A 19,898-nucleotide genomic window follows, 5' to 3' on the forward strand; every position below is an offset into this window, starting at 1 on the left:
ATAAACAGAATTTGAAATCTGTCACTCTCTGTATAAACTCTATAGACACAGTCTATACACAAAACATGCATTTCTAGATAGACAGAAAGACATGTAGGTAACCGGAAAAAAAAGGGTTTACCTTGTATATAAGGTTTAAATGTTTACAAAAATAATCTGCTGCAGGTTTTATTTGGACAAAACTCTTTAAAAAATAGTTTTCAATAATCATTATCATAAACATGCTTTCGTTTTTCATTTAGTGTATTCTAGATGGATAGCTAGTTTATTACCAATATACTATTATTACCACATATATAATGACATCTTTAAACAGTGTATCAGGATCAACTTAATATGCACAAGACCCTTTGCAGTCATAGTATTAGCAGTGTATTAACGTCAGGTAAACACTTTTGATAATGGAGAGTATCACTTCTTGTTTTGAGAAAGTACCTAAGCAACAGCGCTCAGGATCCAAGCAATTAAATATGTCATAACCCATGAAACGAATAATACTTCATTATGCATTGAGAACAGGCCAAACTTGTTACCTTATCAGAGCATGGCATACACACAGGAACAATGCATCTTTCCAATTCTATTTATGCACAGGGATCTATCAGCTGCTGTGAAACTCCTGTTCTAGTATCACTTGGAAACTAACCATCTATCTGGTTATCTCTACAACACATCTGGACAGCTACTTCTCTGTATGAAAAAATACCTCAGGTCATTATCAAAGGAAGGTACAGAAAAGAGTGGGCAATGTAAAAGCATTAGCAATAGCATTAGCTAGTAGTGAAAGTAATGTAGATCAATAATATATTAAATCAATTAATCTGTCCATCATCCAATCTCAATTTAATATCTGCTAACAATACCAGTAAAAACAACAATAAAATCATACAATACTACATTTCCCGGTATGGGATGGTGTGGGAGGTGGGGTCTGCTGGTTTATTGGTAGGACAAGGCTAATTACCAGAGACAGGCTTGGTCATCACAGGAAAATCACAGACATATTTTTCCATCCTTTGCAGAAGGCCTTGTTCGGAGTGATGTGCATTGTATGGGTGGTGCATTTTGTGGTGGAGGAAACATCAGTATTGCATGAGGTGGGTAAGTCTCAGCGGTACAGCTCACAGAATCCTGTGCTGTTAAGCATTTCCCGACCTGCATCTAGTGTCAGGAGGCGAACTGTGTTTTTTTCGTGCTTTTCACCATGATGCACATTCAAACCTCAGGGGCACAGAAGTGCTCGATGTTCTCAAGCAGAACTCAGCAGCGCAGATGGCATTGTGCGTTACAAACAAAACATAAGTGCTGATTGTGAAAAAGTGTTATCGGAGTGGGAGTGCTGCTGTGACTGTGCAAACTAATCATCAATAACACTTTCTTACAGTTATATAGCGCTTTTCTGGACACTCCAATCAAAGCGCTTTACAGGTAACGGGGATCCCCTCCACCACCACCAGTGTGCACCCCACCTGGATGATGCAACACCAGTTCACTTCCCACACACCAGCTATCAGTGGGGAGGAGAGCAGAGTGATGAAGCCAGTTCAGAGATGGGGATTATTAGGAGGCCATGATTGGTAAGGGCCAATGGGAAATTTGGCCAGGGCACCAGGGTTACACCCCTACTTTTTTTGAGAAACGTCCTGGGACTTTTCATGACCACAGAGAGTCAGGACCTGGGTTTTACATCTCATCCAAAGGACATCACCTTTTTACAGTATAGTGTCTATGTCACTATGCTGGGGCATTAGGACCCACATAGACCGCAGGGTGAGCACCCCCCTACTGGTCCCTATAATGCCTCTTCGAAGCACCATCACAGAGCCATGTACATGCAACTGTGCACAAAGCCTTTGACTCCAGGGCTCTTCCAAACAGGCTCCATAGTGGAACACTCTGGACTACCCATGTCAACTGATGCACCTCCCTGTGATCTTTACCTGTGGAGACACCTGGCTGAATTCCAGGCTGACACGACTCCTGAAGAGTGTGTCTAGTTTCGCTTGTTGTGGTTCAGAGTGTGTCACAGACTATGACTAAGCATAGATGAGAACATAACAATAGTGATGACCTATGTTTTCGCTATCTTTTCACCAGGTTCTAAGTTCTTAGTTCTACTAGATAGTTCTTAGTTCTACAGGGTCAGTTTTCAGCGCCTTTTCTTCTTTCTCCTTCCATTGCTTGTCTTACATCTGCACTCTTTGCAAGTGATTTCTTTGTAAGAACTTCTAAACAACACTATCAGTAATTATTATTGATTGCACTTTCACATAGGGTAGCATTTCAGATGTTAAAAGGAAATTTGCATATGAATAAATACATTAAATATTCTAACAGCCATAGTATTATCTTCCTGACAAACTATAAAAAAGTTTGTAAACTTGAAGTTAGATAAAAGTCTGAAAACAGTTTTTTTTTCCTATGCTTTACTTATTTTTACATTTGTATTTGTTTCGGTGTTTAGTATAGATTTTATTCTTGCTAATTATATGGAAACATAGTTTAAGAAGTTTGAGATGAATGGGGATTTTGGTGATGTGATCTAAGACACAGGCCCCAGACTGTAAGAGGAAGTGTACAGCAGTTGTTTACATGCTACACAGCCGAAGAAGCTATGAAATCATGGGAAATTCAGTAATGCAATGACAGCATTTTCTTCTTATCTGATCTTAGATTGTGAGCCTTGCATAACTGCACCATACATAATATCCATCCTTACATTTCCTGTGGGAGGAAACCCACGGAAACACAGGAGAAACTCCATACAGATAGCATCAGAGGTTCTGAACTGAACTCAGGGCCCCAGAGATGCAAGGCAGCAGCACTAACCTGTTCAATACCATGCCCATAAATATGTGTGTGCACTGCTTCACATTGCTGCCCCTGAAACAATATCACATCTGATTCAGATTTTAGCTGATAGTAGTTCAGACTACTCTTAGTGTCACTAAAACCACATCCTAAAGCATACATAGACGTATTCATATGAAGTGCTTAACCTAAATAATCTGGTAACAAATCTGACCGTGGCAAAGCTGATGATATAAAAGAGCTGTGCCCAGAAAAAGACAAAAATATTTTATCTCCACAGCTCCAGTTTCTCAAAGGCTACAGAGCCTTTGTTCCACGTCTGCTCGTACTGAACTAAGTGAGGTGATTGTTAACTTAACAGGTTAATTGGTTAGCTAACCAATAATTTTTTCAAGACCTTAAAGCAGTTGGCGATTTAAGAGACCTAGTCAAAATTCCTGTATTCCAGCCCTGTTAGACGGGAGCTTTGCACCTGCGTTCGAAGCACATTTATCAGGCAAAAGAAACTCTCCTCCATCTGGGTTGTACATGCTTCAGAGTACAAAAAAAGGACACCTTGAGCTGCCAGCTGATTTCAACATTAACACCCGATTAAGACCTGTAATGCATTTCAGAAGAGGAGGCTGTCGTCTCTTCGGCAGTGTGAAGGCGGTGAATCTCAGGACTACAGCGCACACCTTGATTTTATGGATAGCCAAGAGCCGACACACACTGGTTGAAAATAAGTTCCATAGAGTGCCTCCTAAGACACTCATTCCTGTGTCCTTCACTCACGCAGTAAAATATCAAGGGGACCTAGTGCCTTATTTAATTAGCCACTTGTGGGGACAGAGTGGGATGTGTTGGCTAGGAGCTCTGGGCTGGTAATGAAAAGGTCTTGGGTTCTAGTCCAAGGTAAGTTTCTTTACACAAAGGGCGATAGGGGACTGGATGATTGCAATTGCAAGGTTTCTCCCAAGAAACAGCAGGACATGATTTCTTATTTAGTTGCAGTAGGTTGTAGGTGGGGTTTGAGTGTGGAGAGAGGGGTGTACCTACTGGGATATTGTGAGGTATCATGAGAATTTCTCCCTTGCTTTGTGTTGTTTTAATTAAATAAAATCCTGAACCTGATAATATCACTTACTTCAACCCAGCTCTCCTGACACCGGACAAAAGGTCTGAAAAACACTGTGCATTAAGGAGTAAATAAATAAATATACATAATATACTGTGTGCAATATACTCCATATAAATCAAAATGTTATAACAATCTAGACAAACAATAAAGCTCCATTAGGATACTGTATACTGTAACTCAATTTCAGACATCTGCTAGGAAAGTCAATAATGTCTCATTATAAGGGGGTTGAATGCTTAGCCTGGCTGGCTCCTAGCAATTACACAGCACTTTGGACACTAACCTAAATGAGACTTTTTCTTGCGGAGCCTTTCAATACCATATCCATAACCATGTGTGGGCAAACGCATTAAGGAGCCTTCTTAAACAATATTTATTTAAAATTAATAGCAGATCAGTACATTAATCTTGCAAGTCATTCTAATGGTTAGAATATTCTTAAAGTTCAGTTTCCGTTTATGTATGCTGTGTATTTTCCCAGAACTATTGAATAATCAAAAATTAAATAAAACGGGACTCTGAATTATGAGTAGATGAACAGTATCTACACAGATGTCTGCTGTAACTTCATTGTCTCAGTGGTTCATTACTTTTTTAACTTTGTCTTTTTTGCCTTTAAATGATCATTAGTTTTTCTTGGCCCAGGGTGCCTGTGCAAGTACATTCAAAGTGATACTGGTGTTTCTGGTATTTGCATTATAGGTCTGATAAAACAGATCACATCACCATGCTTAGCACAAAACTCACACGAGCCTCATTCTGCAGAGGACTGGTCACTGACAAAACCCAGAGGTAACAAGGACAGTTTCATTGTCTGGAAGAGCATCGCATAACACTGTTTTTTGTGACAAAACTCCTGGTCCTTTGTTTTTTTTTGTTTTTTTTTTAGCTTCAGACAAAGAACAGCTTCTCTCTTTGAAAATGAATGGAAACACTCATGGTGCAGTGCATCTTTTCAGATCCCAAATTTTCTTCAAACTCCCCTTAACAAGAAGGCAGATGTGTCTCTGATATTTAATTCTCCCTGGAAGGCATTCTGCACTCAGAAACGCAATTCTCTGAAAGCCAGGATCCGAAACATTTTACCAAAAATAGCAATGATATGCAATGGATTGCCGTGGCTCAGTGCAAATCTTGACCCTTCTAAGATTTTGAAATATTGTGGGAATTGAGTAAAAACATACAAAGATCTAGAACATCAGCCCAATCAAACCTGGCAGACAGCCCTTTCCAGAATCTATTTCAATCCACTTTATCAGTTCCTCAATGCCAGCAATCATGCCAAAAATCATAGTTACTTAGCTGGTAATAATTAAAACATCCCTATAAGAACATCAGAGTTGGAGTCACTTTATGAGGTCCACAATTCTTTGATGATATCAGAAAGGAAACATTTTCCAAAACAGGTTACCTTCTGTTCCTTGAAGGCACAATGCTTCTCCCAGACAGTTTCACCAGAGCATCGGAGGATCCCAACAGACTACACTTGATGCACGACTGCTTTCCTGTGTGCTTCTCATTCTCTGGGGGCTGCACCAGAAGAGAAGAAAGATCAGAATTAACACTTTATCTTTGAACTGCACTGCAAAATAGATTGTGCTTTAAGCTGAATTTGGTTCGTGTTTTCTTGATTTTGTTTGGTGGTACGTATTTTCGGAGGTCTCTCCTGGAGGCAGTAGAACTGTAGAGGTTCAAGAAGCCATCCACTTAGGCAAGTAAACTTTGCCGGTTATTTACTTGGGATTTTAGAATTTAATAAAAAAAACAGCCCAGCACACCATTAAAAGCAAGTAACAATATAATGGACAATGGGACCTGACCAAGACAAGAGAAAGGAGGGGAGGAGGTTCGAGTGACAGTGTTTACATATCTGAGGAGAGGGATGGGCTGCTAAATCAGAGATGGATGACACACCAGATAAAACAGAATTTCTGAACCGGTGCACAGAAAGTGAGCGTCATCTTTTTCACGTCTTAGGAATGCTGTAACCTGCATGCTCAATGAGGAGAAATGAGGAGATGGGCTGACAGACAGGGAAAGACAGTCCATTCGGCTTGGATTGTCCTGCGATTGTTCCATCAGGGGGGCTGTAACACACAGGCCACGCGCCCCAGAGGGTCTGGATCAGCCAGCCTGCAGCATGGAGCAGGAATCCAGTTTTGGACCAGAACGGACAAAGTGCGAAATCAAATAACACTTTTTTTTTACAACAGTCCCCAGCCATGCAGACACCCTGAACTGCAGTGGTGAGATAAAACTGCTCTTTGGAAACCGCTTAGTAATTTCAGCATCCACCCGGCTACAAACCTGTACAGCGTTGATAGTCTGCATGCCGAACAATGGTGGTGTGAGTTTTTTTCCAAGGGCTGTTGAAAACAGTGCCATTTAGGTCTGACCCATCAATGGTTCTCCGAATTCAAAAGAAAAGCGAAACATGAAGAAACATGAAGAATAAGATCCAACCACACAGGCAAAAAAAAACAGCAAGAAAGTGCTGCGCTCTCTGACTCACGAGTTGAGGTGCTTTTTTACAGATGTGGAGAAGAACTGCGATCAGTTTCTGTGATAGGTGCGGTGTACTGGCGTTTGACATCAAAAAGATAGCAGGAGATTTCACCTTGAGCAGAAACTGATTACATAAATGGAGAACAAAACAGCAAATGTCCCTGAAATTGAAAGATATAGGTTATGATAACTGTTCTCACATGGTTGATCTCTCTTTATCTAGAGTACGTGAAATGTTATTTCTGTTACTGTTCTGACTGTAGCAATGATGCTCTGGCAGATAACCTACATGTTTAAGTGTCTTCAGACACTGCAGATGGCCTAGTTAAAAGACAGAAACCCAATGCTAAATGAAGCTTCATCACTTTTAAAAACAGAAGGAATGACCACTCTTGAAGAGAAGGCTTTTGATGTTAGCAGACTCAACCTTCAAGCTCACCTACAAGATTGCAATAAAGATGCTTAAATGAAAACAAAAATAAAACTTAAAGTAAAACTCTGTTATGTGTCTCTTACCAGGGTGTGTTAAGGCTGTTATAAGCATGACAGTAAATATGTAGTTAATCACACCTGAGACTAGGAAAATGTACATAAAGAAATATATTAAGGACATACAAATCTATCTCAACTATGTATTTTGGTTAAATTTAAGATTTAAGTTTTAAAAAACAAATCCTTTCACAGTCATATTTAACATTCGAACTTCAAAGAGATCTGACACAAATGTTAAACCCTACAAAAGACAACAACCAGATTTAGAAAAAAAACACATACTGTATATATAATGTATATTTGACAGCACAGATTAAAAAAATCCAAACTTTCCTTTAATATTTGTTGTAGGGAGTTAAAAATATGTTGAAAATGTAAACTTGGCAGAAGTAAAAAGTTTAATCTACACAATGATACACACAGACACCCAGAATCAAGCCCTGATGTGCACTCTCACACACACACAGGGAGGTCTTCATTCCTTAAACAGAATGGCTATAAGTGAGCATATACAGGAAATAAATACCAGTTTTTCACTCTGAAGTGATGTTATCAGCATTTACATGCACATTAAAGACCAAAATCTTGACTGCAAAGCATTAGATAAACCTCAACTTAGACATACTGTATTTTAGAAATGACTTTGTACTGTACGAGTAACTAAAAACTACTGATATAATATAAACCTAATATAAAACGAACAAAGAATCTTTTTTTCAGAAATACAAGGAACTTAGAAACAGTGGTGGGGTGAGATGATACATTAAAAGCAATCAGCAAACAGCACCATGGTCTGCTTAAACAGCAGAGTACTGGGACTGTTAAAAACCAAGAGGAAAAGCTGCCAAATCAAATTTCTAACTTACCCCTTACAAAGTGTGCTAAACCCTTTCAAGTCTTAGGAATGACAAAATCTCTTTGAACACAGTGTGAGCAAGATACTGAGGCTGCAGATGTGCACTGAAGCAGAATTAGGCAACGGGCAGATAGGCTCACTGCAAAGGGGCATTGTAAACAAAGAGCAGAAGGCACTTCTTCACACAAACTGTTGTGAGTGTCTGGAATAAGCTACCAAGCCACGTTTCTGAAGCTAGTACCCTTATTTCTCTCAAAAAATTACTGGATGTCATACGTTTAAATGATCTGCTCGCGACCAATCGAGCCAAACAGGTCAAATGGCCTCCTTTCATCTGTATCCCTACTGAGAGCCAGTTTAATCTGGGTGTTACAGGGCATTCAGACGTTAAATACGCTGGAAGTAAATGGAGATCAAGTGTAAACAGCAAACCGGTAAAATTTCCTAAAAACGAAGAAATTAGGACGACATTAAATCACCCTTCAGTCCTTTGACCTCACTATGGTGAAAAACAAACAAACACAAGAGAGAACCTTCAGACATCTTATTTTTGCATCCACATTTCCTGTAACTGCATAGTTAGAAAGGTCTTGGCTAATTGCACACCATTACCGATGAAATTAACAAGAAACAGATCGGCTTGTTTACTGGAAATACAACTGCCAAGCCAAGCCCATGGCAGAGATGGGGCGTTTGCTTTTCTGCAGCCTAGTGTAAAGCATGCAGCGCAGATGTTCAGCTTGTATTTCTTCCAGCTGTGGACGCTACAAGCCTGTAATGTTCACAGTAGACTCCTTGTCGGTCAATACATGTGACAAATGTAAATAACGTCCTAATTTAACACGTCAGGTCTATTCTATAAAATGTCAGTGCATCTGCTTCAAAAGATAACTGCTATATTTCCATGTAATAGGTTAGTAAATGTAAATTGGTTCCAGAATGGAGTGATAAGAATCTTTCAACGCTCTTTGTATAATGCTTTTGGGAAAACCAGTGTGGACTGTGGTTACTCTGGATTTTGAGGCTAGACACTACATTGCCTTAAGACTCAGACTGCCTTCCAAAGCAGAATCTGACTGCTACATACATGCTTGGAACTGTACCAGAGGCCGTGTACATTGTTATATACAGGATATGTGTTTTTAAGCAAATTTGTACAAAGTATTACAAAATAAAACTTCTGAAGTGCTTAAACATCCTACTCCGTTGGGCTCCTGGGCAAGGCCCTTAACCCTAACTGCTCCAGGGGCGCCGTACAATGGCAGACCCTGCGCTCTGACCCCAAGCTTCTCTCCCTGTCTGTGTGTCTGTGTCTCCATGGAGAAAAGCTGGGGTATGTGAAAAGAGGAATTCCTAATGCAAGAAATTGTATAGGGCTAATAAAGAAACATTATTATTCTTATAAAATCAAAACCACCATGAACTAAAACCATGACTGTTCAACCTACAGTGTGTACTCAATGCCAGTCAAATGATCCCGCCTTAACGATCCTAGCTGGCCAACATCTGATCCTTTATTGAGTGGGAGTCCTTTGACCTTCTCAACAGAAGAAGAAGACTGAATCTGGGGCTTGTTGAAGAAGAAGCTGCACCAGCGTTAGCACCCCCTGTGCCGTGCACGTATCTGGGAGTGGCTCTGCTGTGCACATTTGCCTGACATGTGATTATTTATTAATGGATGCAGATGGCAGAATGGAGAAAAAAAAAACGGTTTGCTTTCTCTATCCTTGACACTGCCTATTATCTAGGGCCCCGGGTGTGAAAGCTATTAGGCAGCTCTGCCCAAGAGACAGCATGCACGAGGAGGAATGCTTTATGTGTTTTTCGGAACAGGTTCATAAACCGATCTTCCGCAAAGCTTCTGCAATGGAACATCATGTCACTTGCACACGAATCGCAAGCGCACAGGGGAGTTAAGTGATGAATGCTAGGAGGCCTGGGGCTGAAGGCCCCCCTCTGAACCTGGGGTTAGTTACAGCAGTGTTACCACCTTGCAGCCTGATCTTTCCCCAAGTGAGCGAAGGCCTGCAGGGCAAACCAGGTTGCTCGTTGTGTTGAGGTACCAGTAGGTGGCGCTCTTCCCTCGGGATCAGAATCCCCAAACCAGTGCCCCAGTGTTTTCGACGGCGTACACTGCCCTGCGGGAGGTGCCGTCCTTCAGATGTGACATTAAACTGAGGTTCTGAGGACTTCACCCGGGAAGATCTCATGACACTGTTCATAAACGTAGGGGTGCAACCCTGCTGTCACTGCAGTATTTCGCTCTGTGCTTGTAAATCTTACTGGCCTCCCTTAATTCAAGGGGGGAGTCATTTCTGAGTTCTCCACCTGGTTTTACTGTAGGGAAGAGCTGCCAGTTCAAAACAACTCCTGCCTGTCGCTCGGGTGGGGCTGCCCTTCAGTGAGATGAGTTTCCCTCATGAAATGGTAAAGAGTTCTGGAATATTTCCAGATGGAAAGCTTTATAATGTTATTACTGCCACTGAATTCAAGGTCAAGGAAAGGGCTCAGGTATTTAGATTTCACTAGCATAGTCGTTCACTTCAAAATATAATATATCACCGCTCTTAGATAAGATAAGAGATAAGAAAGCACTTAACAACTGGATCTAGACAACAAACCAGAGAATTACTTTGTTTGCATATTCATCTGTGTCCTGACCTCAGACCTTAAAGGAAACTTTTTTTTTTGCTTTTGAGGGTTTAGAAAAAAACATTAAAATCGTATTAAAAGGGCCTGATGTGATTATCATTTTGAACTAAGCATCTGTACATTTCCATCAGTAGCTTTATCTCCAGTATATACTCAAGCAATGGCGATGACATACTTGTTTCTTCTTGTTAATGGAATAACCTCACTGATTTAATTGACAGAAGCTATGACCAGAGGAAGCAGCTGTGGTCTGATAGAGTGCCATGAGGAAAGGCTTTTATCTTCTGTGATCATCTTGATAAGACACCCTCAAATGGCCTATTTACCAAGACCTCCTACTTTGCCCATGACCTCTCTTTTAGACATCATGTGTTTGGTATGTCATTTTCGACCCCTTTTATGGAGAAAATCAACGAACTGGTTGCAAGACCCAGAGTTCGTTAACACTCGGTATGTCCCTGTGAGCAGAGTTCACAAGAGGCCCTGAGAAATACCGACACCCACAGCTGGCCTGTCAGATCGGGCTCTCTTGGTGTGTTTACTGTGATGGGGGGGTAGTAGTCTCTTTTTTCACTTTGTGTCTCCGCATGCAATTAGAGTTACATGTGCTGTTGCTAAGTTATGCACCAGATATGGAGGGCAATGCGTGTGCAAGCGTCCTGGGTGCCACTCCAGCTGTGTTCCAGTATTTCAGTGTGTCAGACAAAGCCCTGTTTATCTTTCTCGTGGTGAAGTGTGAAGGAGAGTGTCAACAGCTCGTGCATCTGAGCATCTGGAAGGCTGATGTGGCCGATTGATTCAGCAGGAGTCCTCCAAAGAAAGAAAATGTGACAGTTGCTGTAGCCTGAGCCCTGAATCTTTTTTTTTTAATTGCAGAAACCATCAAGTACGTTCAGCCCATTTAATACATTGCTTTTTTTTCCAGATCTCTACTCCATTAAAACCCCTTAATAATTTAATTGACAATCAGTGGAATTGATCTCACAGCTCAGATGCTAGCTGCATTAAAGCACTGCAGGGAAGAATAATGGAACCACAGTATTGTAAACTGCCCCTTGCTGTACAGTTTAAAACAGGCCTTTCATCATCAAAGTCCAGAAAATACATTCCACTCTGCGAGTTTTAGAAGCTTTCCTGCTACTGCTCTGGGAATTGTTAGTGTGTGCTGAGGTCTGCGTCCCTGCTTTTTGTTACGTGTCTCTGGGTATTTGAGGGAAATCTTAATTCTCGGACTGCAAACAGAAAAGCTGAAAGCTGGGAGGAGAGGAGACCATGAGCTGCAGGGGTAAAGGCAGCCCTACCACTTCCTTCCAAATCCATTACAAGTCCCCCTTCTGAATAATGCAGGAGTTCCCAGCTGTGGTCCAGCTGGCTGTAAACCCTTTACTCAATTGAACCCATAGATATGTTAACAAGTTGCTTGACTGTAACCCTTGCAAACTGTTTTTCTACTCAAAAGCTGGAGATCTGCTCCACTGATAAAAAGGCAACCTCCAGCGGGTTTAGAATCCGAAAAACACAAAAGAACTCAAATTGGGTCCATAATTAGGTCAGTGAAGGGTTCAGCTATGTAACTGAGAGCTCAGCTGAAACACAAACCAGAAGGCGTGGGGGCTTTGCAGGACCAGGGCTGGGAACCCCTGGGCTAATGCCTACTTCCTTAAGCGATCTTTAGCAGGAAGGCCAATTAAGTAAATGAGGCTCCGTTAAGCTATGGTTATGGAACTTGATGCTAACTCATAAATCCTTCAGTAGCTGCACACTTTTGCGAGCATGTGATTTATTACCAGCTTGCCATGCTGTCACTGATGCTAAGTGCTGAGCCGTGCTGATCTCATGCGGATCCTGAGGACAAGGCTGCTCGGTGCTCCACAACATGGACACTCGTGGGCCTGCTGCAGAGCACAGAACTGATCCCAGCTCTGTAATGTATACAACTCAGAGCGCACTCTGAGAAAGAACAAAATATCGCAGACATACAGCCCACATGAAAGAGCCTAGGACGGTGTTCATGTCCCCAAAAATGTAAAACACTGCACACTTCACATCACTTGTTTAAGCTATCATTTTCTTGATGTTAGAGTTCAATTTTAAGACCCTGAGAAACTCCAAACCACAAAAATTAAAATCCTGTGGCTAGTACTGCTCAGCCAGCTTCAAGAATTCCTTTTGGACATTCATTTTCCTCAAGGACTGAATTAACAACCAGCATTTATGCCCACGTGGTGATTTTATTTCATTCCTCCAAAATGGAAACAAGTTCTTTGCCAATGGGTTTTCCGTTGCCAATGAGTCCAGCTTCTTATACAACGTAGAGCAAAAACCCAGAGGATGTTTCGACTGGCATGGAAATATGGAAAAATGAAATACATGCTGCTTGTTTCCTGGTAAGAGGTACTGGTCAATTGGGAAGGATCCATGACGAATAGGATGACTTTCCAATACTAGTGACTCAGGTTGAAGGCTGATGCTGTCCAGAACTAGCTCAGGCCTGCTCCATGAATGGGGAATTCCTTCATGTGCTTAGGAAAACAATGACACACACTACTTACTGTAAAGAAAAATCCAGGATGCAATACTTACAGGGAATATTTTCCAGCACTACTGTACATAGAACTGAGCCATGAGAAAGAGAGGGGAGTGGAATACAGTCTGAATGTACTGACTGCGCCAAACAGGAAGAGTCGCAGTGTATGAGTGTATGCCATACTTCTCCATGGAAAAATTAGGCTGCTCTCTGTGCAGTTCCTCCTCTCTTTTCATTCGGCACATCTGGTGAAAACCCACCCCTGGAAACGTGATGGAAAACAACTCAGCCCAGCTTTAGTTTCCCCACGGCTGCTTCACGCTCAGTTGTAAAAAAGGCAGCAATGAGATGAATGTCTACTGTATATCAGACCTTCCATGATGTACAAGGGTAAGACGGTCAAGTTTTGTACCTGCCCTGTTTCACACTTGTCATGCGTGTTTCTTAAGCAGTTCTCTCTCACAGAGCCCTTTTCAAAGAGGTCAGGCTCAGTAAGGACCATCCCTAGGATCCAATTTAAATATACAAATATCATAAACAAAACCACTGTTATTTGTTACATATATAAAAAAATACAGATCTGGGAGTCGTTTCTGCACACTGCTGGGTTTGAGGGTGAAAATGCCCTTTGTTTTGGGGTTACCCTGAACGTTCGCTGACGATCCCTGGCTAAAAACGTCTCTAGGTATAATGCTCCTAGGTATAATACTTCTGTCAAGTCCCAGTTTCTTATGGCAGGACTATATCTATCCTACACATCCAATGCTAACTTTTGCATTGACTTAAAAACATAAGAACAGTTACAAACGTAAGAATGGTCAATCTATCCTATTAGGTAGTTAGTACTTAATAGATCCATATATGTATTTTAGTCATTTCTTGAAAAAGGCCAGGGTATCAGCTTCAACAACATGACTGGGTAGCTGGCACTACACTCCCACAAACCTTCTTAAAAAGACACGCCTCCTGTTGTAAAAATGCACTTCCATGGAATTTTCACAAGTGTCCTCTGCTTTACGTGTCCAGGTTTATTCAGAAAAAAATCGACAGCATTGACTTTGACAGTGCCTGTTAGGGCTGTCTCTATTCAAGACTACTAAAAAGGCTGCAGTCCTTTAGCCTCTTGTGTCAGAGCAGGACACTTAAGTCCCCGAATGCATTTAACAGCTCCTCTCTGGGGTGATTCCAGAGCTGCAATACTATTTTGTATGAGGCGACCAAACTTGTACACAATATTCTAAACCCTAACCTCAACTCGACCTCTATCCCTCGCAAAACCCTAAATGTAACTCCTATCACCCTTACCGTGTTCCCTCAACCTTTCCTTTCAGTGCCAAACTTTCACTGTCTCTGTGTGTCAAGTTACAATATGCTTTACTGGCACGACTTTCACGAAAGGTATTGTAGGAACGTGAAGGCACTGAAGCAAAAATTAGAAATGCACTTTTCCTTTTCTCTGCGTCAGAGTGGAAAACAATAACAATGACGAAAGCAAAAACACATCAGGGACATGTGGTTGGTGTAACAATACTGTGACAGCACCACTGCCCACCTTCTCAGGAGGCTGACTGGAGGGAGAGGGGAGTGGGGTATGGGGTACACGCATCTCTCCAACAGGTAGTCCAGGGGCGGTATCCCCGAATCCTGGTTTACATTCTGTGCTGCTATGTGAGCAAACGAAGTTATAATTCTTTGCCTTTGCAGCGCTTGTGAGGTGGGCTGCCCCCCCCCCAGATGGCTCTCAATGTCTGCCTCAGCCAGTGTAGGCTCTCATTGGGGTTGCAGGCTGGAAGCCTGTGACAGGGATCTCCCACTGGGTGGTGCATAACTGGCAGAACACCAGTGGGCTTGGACCGACGTACTCCAGGCCTCGCCACGGTGCTGGCAGCGAAGGTGCCGCACCACTGCCCAGGCCCGTTGCGACGCTGCACGGCGAGGCCCGCAGCCTGAAGCGCGTGAAACGCTCGTGGCGGAAGACGGATGTGAAAGCGCCACTCTCTCGCGGTGGACAAGCTGATATGAGCGCGCGGCTCTGCCTCTTCTCGAGACCTGGCTCGCGGACTCCAGGGATCCTCTCAGCTCCGAGCCACACCCAGCAGCCGGTTCCGCCAGGGCGGAAAGCCTGGCTTCCTGCCGAGGAAGAATCCAACACCATCCAGTTTCCTAAGGGATAGCGGCACCTTTGGACGGCCTCAACGAGCCCTGACGCACATGCAATTTCAGTCCTGTTATTTTAATTCTCAATTCCGTTTCTAATAACCACAGACTTCAACTCTGATGTCGTTTACACTGTGGTTCTGATTCGAGAGGGACTGTTTGGAAAAGGATCCTGTCTTAGACAGAGGCAGGGTAAAACTCCCTGGCGCAGGCTTTTATTCAAAGAAATTTATATCTGTACCCATTTACACAAATGGACATTGCACTGCTGCAATCTGAGCGAAGCATCACACTCCAGGGGGACAACGCCGGCATCCCACCTTGAATTGGAACCCACTTCCTCTTACGGGCCCAAAGCCCTTAACCGCAACACTACAGTGATTAACTGGCGAAAGACTTCTCTCCAGGTGGATATTATGACTCATCAGCGAAAGGAATTTAAAACGTGTGAGAAACCTGCTCCCAGTTATTGCTAGGCAATTAAAAAAATGAAACTGGTCTGAATTAACAGGGAAATAACCCAGCCAGCATACAGGACGTGTGGCAGGACATGTAACGTGCGGTTTTATAATAGGAACAGCTGCTACTGCTACAAAAAAAGCAATCCAGGAGGGATGATGTGATGCAATGCCAAGTGGGGAGAAAAAACAAAGAGAAAAATGAAAATAAAACCATCACAGACGGGACCTCGGGCTGAGTGTTAGTCAGTCGGCCCACTCCAACAGGATCCCCTCCCTGTCTACGAGCCAAGGAGGAAGTCAGGAATCACATTGAAGAGCTGCGAGACTTTCTGGAGATGTACTGTACTTGGGCTGCCATCGAGCTGAGCACTCACTCACTGGACACACTGCACAGCACACAGCAACACAGAGGGAAAACTGCCAAACCCATGGAACTGATGAGAGACTTTTCTGCCAAACTCTCCTCTCACCACCAGGCGTAAGTACAAGTCTGGTTTTTCAAGGGATCGTTTATTTAGTGTTTCTAAATCCAGGAATATAGAAAACAGCCAGCCAATGTGTTTTCTTTTTGTAATCTATCTTGATTTAAAGGCAGGACCTAACTTGATAATATTTTTTTTTCTGCCAAGCAGTATCAGGTTAAAACAAGACTGGTTTAGACTAAACTATTATTATTACTTTTATTTATTATTGTTACTGGGAAGCCTTCACACTTTTTTGAAGCCTAACGTTAGTTTAACAAACTGAAACGAGGTATTAAGAAACTCGCACTTTGGGGAAAGCATCTCTTTTGGGATTCCTTATCCAGACCAATTAATGAGGCAATCTGCTTGAATGGAACCTGTTTGCTGAAATGGGATTCAATCTGTCGTCTAAGACACTTGCATTTTCAACAGCAGAGCAACTCAACAGCAGAGCAACATTTTCAACAGCAGAGCAACTCAGAAGTCCTGGAGTTCAGAATAACACAAACATCCATTCATCCGTTTTCTAACTGTTTCTTCCAGTGTAGGGTTGTGGAGGAGCCAGAGCTTATCCCAACAAACAGGCTACACCCTAGACGAGATGCCAACCTTTCGCAGGGCTGACACATAGACTCAAACACAAAGACACACTTACATCTAGGGCCAGTTGTCCCAGAAACCAGTTAACCTACCAGTATGTTTTTTGAGTGTTGAGAGGAAGCAAGAGCACCCAGAGGGGACATATGCAAACACGGTGAGAACATGCAAACTCCACACAGACAGCACCCCAAGCCTGGAACTGAACCCAGGACCCCAGCGCTGAGCAGCACGAACAGTATCCACTGCGCCACCCACAACATGGCAACTGCAGATGGCTCCAAATGAATTTAAAATAAGAGGGAAAAAAATCTATAACAACCCTACTCTCTTGTTTTGTCCTGCAGGAAGGTAAGGGGCTCTGCCGGGGGTTCGCAGTGGGACCCCCGGTACGCCCTGAAGAGGTACCTCCTCCTCAAGTACCTGCAGGTGCTGGTTCTGCCCTCTGGGAACGGCCTGGTGTCCACCCTGGGCCTGCTGGGCAGCCTGTACGCCGGCCTGCTGCTGCGCTCCCCCTGTGTCTCCCGCAAGGCCTCCACCGTGCTGCTGTCCCAGCTGGCCTGGGCCGACGGGCTGGTGCTGCTGCACCGGGGGCTGGGGGTGCTGCAGGGGCAGGCGGGGGGCCCCCTGGAGGGGCTCCGCCGGGGGCTCCTGACGGCCAACGAGCACGCCAGCGTCCTGCTGCTCAGCTGCCTCAGCCTGGAGGCCTTCCTGGTGATCCTGCGGCCGGTGGAGTCCCGGGCCCTGCGGACGGCGCACAGCGCCCAGCTGGCCTGCACGGCGATCTGGGCGGCCGTGCTGGGAGAGCTGGCCACGCTGCAGGCCGCGGGCTCCGGTTTCCACGGAGACGAGGGCAGCGTACTGTCCCTGGTGCTCCAGATCTGCCTGCAGGTGGCGCCCCTCCTCCGCCTCCTGTCCCGCGGTCTGGGGGGGTTCCTGTGGCTCAGCAATGCCTACATCTATTACGCACTGTACAATCACAGCCACCTGCGCAGGAAGGGCAACTTCCACTAGCGCAGACACTATGTGGCTGGAGGTCGCTCGGCATTGTCATACCTGAACACAGTCCAGAGGTACGACCCCATCACAGACAACTGGTTGGACTCCAGTGGCATGAAGTACTGTCGCTGTAACTTTGGTCTGACTGCCCTTTGACAATTAATATGACCGGATGACGAAACTGGACTAACAGAAGGTAGAAACTGGTTGTTTGCTCCAGGAAAAGACACTTTTTGCTTGGGTGCTCTTTTATTGCGATGCCTCATTATCTTCCCGTGTGTGTGTGTGTGTGTGTGTGTGTGTGTGTGTGTGTGTGTGTCTTTTTTCCCCCCAAAGTGCAGTAAACCTTGGGTTTTACAGACTTCGGATTTAAAAGACAGAATCTGCCCAAGGGGAAACGGTGGCTTGCAAAATCAGAAATACCGGAGTCCGCCCCCCCCCGTAACGATGAGAGTCGTGAAGTAAAAGTAAAAAACTTAGGTTTGAAGTTCAGGTGCCCTGTAGCGCTAGGCCAAATACTTGCGATGGGTTTTGTAAGGTTCAGCAAAATTCTATTACTGATATTTATTACACAGGGAATAAACAGCTTGAATATTAATGATAAAGGGCAGAAGGACATTTTTGACTGTATTGATTGCAACTGTTTCGAAAATAAGTCAAAACATCCAGCAAGCGTATTTGAATTCTCATATTATTACGATAATTGCGCGTATTAAAAAAGCCATTTGTGATTTAACAGACATTCGGCAATAACGCAATCCCTTCTCCTCTGTACGTCCATTAAACCCAGGGTTTACTGTATTTCGGTTCCTTTTCGATGTATTTGTGTTATTCTATCGGACTGCATGTAAAACTTTAGTTCAGGGCTCAGCTGGGAACCATTACTCAGCAGTCTGAGGATGCGGAACACAGGTGTTATTGTGGAAATGTATTCAGGCTGCTTCCACATCCCTGCGAGCAATCAAGCCTGCTCACATTTGAGTTGTCAAACGCAAGGGCTCAGGACTACGACTCTTTCAGGAAGAGCTTATTTCTCCCACTTTTCACTGAAACATCTGCGTGAGCGGGACAGGAGGAGGAGTGTCCGGGGCTGTCGTACCAGATATGTCCAGGACAACAGCCCGTCAGCACTCTGTAGGCGGCAGCCCTGGACAGCTTTCCCTCGCCAGCGGACGGGCCAGATCTCCAGGATCGCTTCCCAGGCACTGGCGATTTGTGGAGAGGAACAGAAAAAACCGGGGAGGAAATACGAGTTCTCTCATTCGGCAACGTGCTGGTTCACGTTGACCTGTAGCTGAGTAATGCCAGACGCCTTGCCCAACAGGACAGACGAAAGGAAAAGCTTTCGTGACGAAACGCTGCAGTTCTCCGCGGACCCGTGATTCACTCCCATCGCGACCGTGTTAAGGGGTGCCTTGGCACGCGCTCTCCGTGACGTCACAAGCCCTAGCGTGAGCGCCAGGAGGAGGAGAACGTGCCCAGACTCGAAGGCACAGGCGCGGTACCTTCGCGAATTGTGAAGCGCACTGGGATCATATGGGTTGACTCAATGCAGAAATGTGCAGTCACACACAGGGCTCCGGATTGTGCACTGAAAAGGTTATGGATCCAGGTACTATGGCGCCTCAACTCAGACAGCTCGAGTAAAAACCCCGGTCTTGTAAATGGATGTTCTCCATTATGTGAATTGGTTCCATTAATTATTATTATTATTATTATTATTATTATTATTATTATTATTATTATTATTATTATGTGACTGTGATATTTTGTGGTATTTATTTTGGTATTATTATTTAAAACGTGTCCATGGCATTTGTTTGAATGAAATAAAGTATTTAAAAATGGAAAAACGACAGTGGTTTGTGCTGTTTAGATGTTAGCTTCACCTACCCTACCTCATAGAGATCTTCAAATACCGGCGCATACGGTAACTAATGTAAGAACACTGAACTTGCGTTAGCTAATTTTTCGTAATTGGCGTCAGGATAATTCAGTTTTTAAACACAAGCAAAGGCAATGGTCATTTCAGAAAGAAAAGTTCTATTCCTATGAGCCCTGTAACTGTGAATTATTAATAGTAAATGAACTTGGACCGAAAAAAAAGTCAAGGTGCAACAAAGGTATTTTTGAGTAAGTTAAGGAGTTTTAAAGTAGAAAGCACAATGATGAACCAACAAAAACAAGCTGAACAAGGTGATCAGGACAATGCGTCCTTGGACTGAATAACATATCTAATGAAGTGACATATTATTAG

At 43.5% G+C, this 19,898-nt stretch overlaps 1 protein-coding gene across 1 annotated transcript; it reads left to right on the forward strand.

The window, feature by feature from the left end:
* Positions 1 to 15,973: 15,973 nt before the first annotated feature.
* Positions 15,974 to 19,307, forward strand: LOC107077896 (type-1 angiotensin II receptor-like). Its single transcript, XM_015351569.2, has 2 exons — positions 15,974 to 16,059; positions 16,990 to 19,307. Exons 1-2 carry the CDS (start codon positions 16,010 to 16,012, stop codon positions 17,654 to 17,656), a joined length of 717 nt encoding a protein of 238 aa, XP_015207055.2. The 5' UTR covers positions 15,974 to 16,009; the 3' UTR covers positions 17,657 to 19,307.
* Positions 19,308 to 19,898: the final 591 nt, after the last annotated feature.

This window comes from Lepisosteus oculatus, chromosome 8 (genome assembly GCF_040954835.1).
Source record: "Lepisosteus oculatus isolate fLepOcu1 chromosome 8, fLepOcu1.hap2, whole genome shotgun sequence".
NCBI classification, from domain to species: Eukaryota; Metazoa; Chordata; class Actinopteri; order Semionotiformes; family Lepisosteidae; genus Lepisosteus; species Lepisosteus oculatus.

Excerpts from the sequence above, each read along its gene's own strand:
- LOC107077896 (XM_015351569.2), top strand. The coding sequence starts at position 16,010 with ATGGAACTGATGAGAGACTTTTCTGCCAAACTCTCCTCTCACCACCAG. Across the intron at positions 16,060-16,989 it reads CTCTCCTCTCACCACCAGGC|GAAGGTAAGGGGCTCTGCCG; the intron begins GTAAGTACAAGT and ends TTTGTCCTGCAG.